Here is a 4,959-nt window from a genome sequence, read left to right as displayed (position 1 = left end):
TTTGGCATATGAAGATGAAACAGTTGGAAGCTTAAAATTTTCCATTGAGAACGATGGTGATCTGACGTATATGGTGGAGCATTGCCACAATCTTGGACTGAAAGAGGTTCACGTGCAAGCTTTTAAAGAAGGAGATGATTCTTCGAATAAACAGGAAAACGAGCAAGTCCGACAATACATGTAGGTTAACTATAAAATCAATTAACTTTAGTTCTAATCGGTTTCTTGTTAGGTCTATGCTAGGTTTAAATGGACTTCAGTTCTAATTCGATCGTATGTTAGTTGTAATCTTGGTTCTGTTAGATCTAATTAGATCGTATCTTATGTTAGTTGTAATCTTTGTAATCTTATCGTTAAGCAGTTCTTTGTTATGCTCCATACTAGAGTTCTAATGTTTTATTTGTCAGTTCTAATCGCTATTTTGTTAGTTCTACTAGATTTATTGCTAGTTCCACTATAGTTCCTATATGCTACAAGTGCTGCAAAGGTTGTTAGTTCTGATCTATATCTTGTTAGTCCTAATGGTTATATTGTTAGTCCTAATTGTTATATTGTTAGTACTAATGGCTATATTGTTAGTTCTAATCTATGTTTTGTTAGTCCTAATGGTTATATTGTTAGTTCTAATGGCTATATTGTTTGTTCTAATAGCTATTATGTCAGTTCTAATCAATGTACTGTTAGCTCTAATGGTTATATTGTTAGTTCTTTCTAGTTCTAATTGATTCTAACAGCAAGCAATTGTCGTTTTTGCTTTTTAGCTTTTGCTATTATCTGTTAATACTTCTACTATTTGTGTAGTTTATGATTAATTTTTTGATGTTCTTAATATTTGTAGCGCTTCCAGCAGTTTGAACTCAAAAAGTGTAGACTATGGCCCGTCAGCGTTGTGGACCACAAGTGTTTCAGATAAGAATCCCAATAACAATCCTTTCGGAGATGATGTCATGACGATTGATGACATGATTAGCAGATCAGAGAGGATTCCTGCTTGGTGGCACACAGCTTTAACCGGTGAGGGAAAACGATTTGAAAGTGCGAAGGAGTTAAGATTGGCCTTGCTACTCCATGGCAAAAAAATTCGAATACGAGTTTGGGAAGAATGAACCGAAGCGTATTTGAGTGTTTTGTCGGTTTAAGGAAGCCAAAAATTATCCGTGGATGTTGTTTGCCTCTCCATCGAAAAATGATAATAGACTTGAAATCAAAAGGTTTGTGGACAATCACAGTTGTGGGCAGCATGGCAATAATACTGGTCAATCTAGAGCCTCTAGGTGATTCATTGCTACCTAATTACAACCCACGTTAAAGGTTCGACCAGATATATGGCCTATTAACGTTCAAAAGGAGTTTCTAAGCTCGTATGGGATTAGGGTCGATTATAGTAAGATTTGGTGGGGGTAAAGAAAGAGCACAAGAGAAATTATATGGTGATGCCCATGAGTCCTACGATCAATTACGATGGTAAATAGAAGATGATATCTAACAAAAGACAAACTAATTTCCTTTATGTGACGTTGATTATACTAATTTTTCAATGTTGGTACTAACGCTTAATCTTCAATTTTCTAGGTATGTAGAAGAGGTCAAGAAGACAAACCCAGGTAGCTATATTCATGTTGAACAATATGAGGGGAGGTTTACAAGGTAAATGGGAGAAAAGAGTAGCATTTGTTCTTTGTAATCATGACCACGGAGCAATCTTCAAAGCTTTAGAAGAATGCTTGAGGAGCAAGTCAATGGGGATGGTGAAGTCATGCCTTGTTGCTGCTACATGGCTCATACATATGCTCAGTAGTCTCCCTCAGACTGGAGTGAAAATGATTGCAAGTCGATGCCTTCTGGATCAATTTACTGAGGTTCTCTGTTCATCTAGGAACTTTGAGGAGAAGATTCTAGCAACCTTGGCTTTGAAAAGCTTCATTGAGGTTCTCTGTTCATCTAGGAACTTTGAGGAGAAGATTCTAGCAACCTTGGCTTTGAAAAGCTTCATCAGTGACCCAGGTAATAGATATGCTGAAATCTATTGTCAAAGTGGTCTCTCATCGACTGTATAGTTAAATGTTGTCCTTTACAAGATTGCAGATGCACTTAAAGAACGCGGGACGTATGCAAAATGTATCTACAAGCCCTTGAGGAAGCTCAAATGATGCTCATTAGTAGTTGCAGATACATTGAAAGCAATTATGAACTTGCCGTCTGTTGATGCAGTGAGTGGAATAACACACATGGAATTTCTTGGTTATAATGACATACCTTCTGTTGCTAAGTCATTTATGTTTCAGACAGAGTTTTGGTCTTGTACTGAGTTATTTGACATAGACTGTACTTCTAATGGAGAGGTCCTATCTTTGGTTCATTCAAAAGGTTGACTTTTTAGTAGCCACTCGGATGGGACTATCAAGGTAAAATTTTCACACCTTACCAGTACCTTGCACAGACTTGAACTAAGATAATATGTTGTACTTCCCATGTAATTATAGGATTTTTAACTAGCGGAATACCAACAGATATAATTTGATAGATAGACTTTGAAGGAGGTGAATATGTTTCAGAAAGAGGAGTTTCCTGTTAATAACCTCTATGTATTTTTGTCTAGGTGTGGGATGCTGGAAGGAGGGGTTTGAGACCAGTTCAGGAAATCGAAGAGGATGTAGCTTTTGCGGATTCACCAGATCCTCACAGGCCCGCAGAGGATGTAGCTTTTGCTGTTGTTCGATTTTTCCAAAGAGGAGGAATTGTGCGTAATGTTGTGCGATGGAGCATACAGAACCTCTTGTAAATAATTTATGTAAAAGTTTGTAAATAATTTATATATCTCTCTACTATTTTGGTGAATGTATTATTTGAATATAATGGGATTTGATATTGGAATATAATTAGATTGTGTTGGATATGAATATAATTTTTGGTTGTTCAATATTTTGTACATGCACCCAAAGTAGATTCTGCCAAAAAAAAAATTACTGTAGCATAGTATCCTAGATGAAAATTCCGTCTAGGATGCTCAAATTCCATCTAGGATGCGTTTTTTAGCAAAAAAATAAAAAAAAAACATCAAATTCCGTCTAGAATGAGTATTCTAGACGGAAATTTTCATCTAGAATACTCATTCTAGACAGAATTTTTTTCCGCCTAGGATAAATTATTCTAGACGAAAATTTCGTCTAGAATAATCCGTCTAGGATGTATTCTAGACGGTTTTGAATTCCGTCTAGGATGTATTCTAGACGGAATTTACGTCTAGAATATTACATCCTAGACGGAAACATACTAGACGTGTATTCTAGACGGAATTCTGGGTATCTTAGACGGAATTTTCCGTCTAGGATACCTCATTATTTAGCAGTGTCTGATAATTTACCCTATCATGTATGGATTTATTTTTATATGAATTCGTGTCTTTCAATGAGTTTGTAAATAATTATTATAGATGGTTAAAATATATTCTATCGAGTCCAATGTTGCTTGAATTCAAGGAGTGAATGACTATGAGCTAAACATTTCAAATGACCCTAAAGTCAAGTTCACAACAAGCTATAGCAAATTAAGCTCGCTCAAACAAGCATGTGAACATCTCCATACAGCCGACTTCGGCTCAGTTCAAACGAGTCGAAAATGAGCCACGCAAAGTCCACCGTTCAATATCATATATTGAGGTTTATTTTGGTCACTTGACTATACTATACACGAACTAACAATGTTAATTTTTAAGATTTTTTTTTACAAAAGTTATTGGAGGTTTTGTGCGAGTTTTGAAGATATTAGGGATTTAGTTCAGGGGTTTGGTGAAATTTACTCATATTTTGATTTTGGATTTTTCAATAAATATCCCTAAATTATAGTATTTTAAATTGGTTCCAAACATAATACTTACAAATTTATCCCCAAATTATTTTACCGATCCACGTGTGCAGGCATTGGCGTAACACTTGTACTATTTATATTGATTCAGTATTTTGTTTGGACTATTTTTTTTAATTATCCATACTTGAGAGAGAGAGAGAGAGAGAGAGAGAGAGAGAGAGAGAGAGAGAGAGAGGAGTGTTTGGGGTGGGGGGTTGGGGGGGGAGATTGATTTAAACTCGTTCAAAGTTTCATCCAAAAAGGTAAATTACCAAGGGAAGAACTTATAGTTTTTGTTATGATACTTTCATTTATTACACTAGCTAGTGCTGCTCTCGAGAGAGAGAGAGAGAGAGAGGAGGGTTTGGGGTGGGGGGTTGGGGGGGGAGATTGATTTAAACTCGTTCAAAGTTTCATCCAAAAAGGTAAATTACCAAGGGAAGAACTTATAGTTTTTGTTATGATACTTTCATTTATTACACTAGCTAGTGCTGCTCTCTGCAAGAAGGGCATGGGTCATCCCCACACTGACAATTCCTAAAGAGAGAACAAATCGAGTTACTTAGGGGCTGTTTGGATGCCTTTAGTAAACTAGAGTATTTATGACACAAAATAAAAAGTTGTTATCCACCTCACCAATTCTCATTCGAGTGTTTACATGGTTTGGTTAGGAATCTTTATGAATCCTAAAATAATAATATTACATTGTTTTGATAGTATAATGTAAACTAGAATATTTATGACACAAAATAGAAAGTGGTTATCCACCTCATCACTTTCCACAAGGTTTTGACTTTTTAATTATTTTTTGGACACATTTATGACATTGTGTCAGCTTTCCAACAAAATCACTCCTAATTTTGGTGATTTTGCTTTCGGTGGCACCTCATCAAAAGGTATAAACTTTTCATGTAAAAGAGAATTTAATCAAACAATGTAAAGTGATGAAATCTGACATTGGGACCCACTTTTTTACACTTTTCATCCTTTTACATGGTAAAAACATACAACCAAAATGCCACTTAAGCATATTGAATTTCCAATTTGTTTTCATCCTTTTACATGGTAAAAACATACAACCAAAATGCCACTTAAGCATATTGAATTTCCAAT

The 4,959-nt window shown here is 35.5% G+C and overlaps 1 protein-coding gene and 1 long non-coding RNA gene across 2 annotated transcripts; both read left to right on the top strand.

Annotated features, from left to right (window-relative positions):
• On the top strand, positions 1,629-2,150 carry LOC109834565 (putative E3 ubiquitin-protein ligase LIN-1). Its single transcript, XM_020402602.1, has 3 exons — positions 1,629-1,859; positions 1,929-2,004; positions 2,086-2,150. Exons 1-3 carry the CDS (start codon positions 1,629-1,631, stop codon positions 2,148-2,150), a joined length of 372 nt encoding a protein of 123 aa, XP_020258191.1.
• Positions 2,151-2,830, top strand: LOC109832053. Its single transcript, XR_002244622.1, has 3 exons — positions 2,151-2,210; positions 2,286-2,405; positions 2,600-2,830. It is a non-coding gene; the product is annotated as an uncharacterized LOC109832053 (long non-coding RNA).

Source organism: Asparagus officinalis, chromosome 3 (genome assembly GCF_001876935.1).
Source record: "Asparagus officinalis chromosome 3, Aspof.V1, whole genome shotgun sequence".
Taxonomy (NCBI): Eukaryota; Viridiplantae; Streptophyta; class Magnoliopsida; order Asparagales; family Asparagaceae; genus Asparagus; species Asparagus officinalis.
The sequence above is the reverse complement of the archived record's forward strand: the minus strand, read 5'-3'. Positions and strand labels throughout refer to the sequence as shown.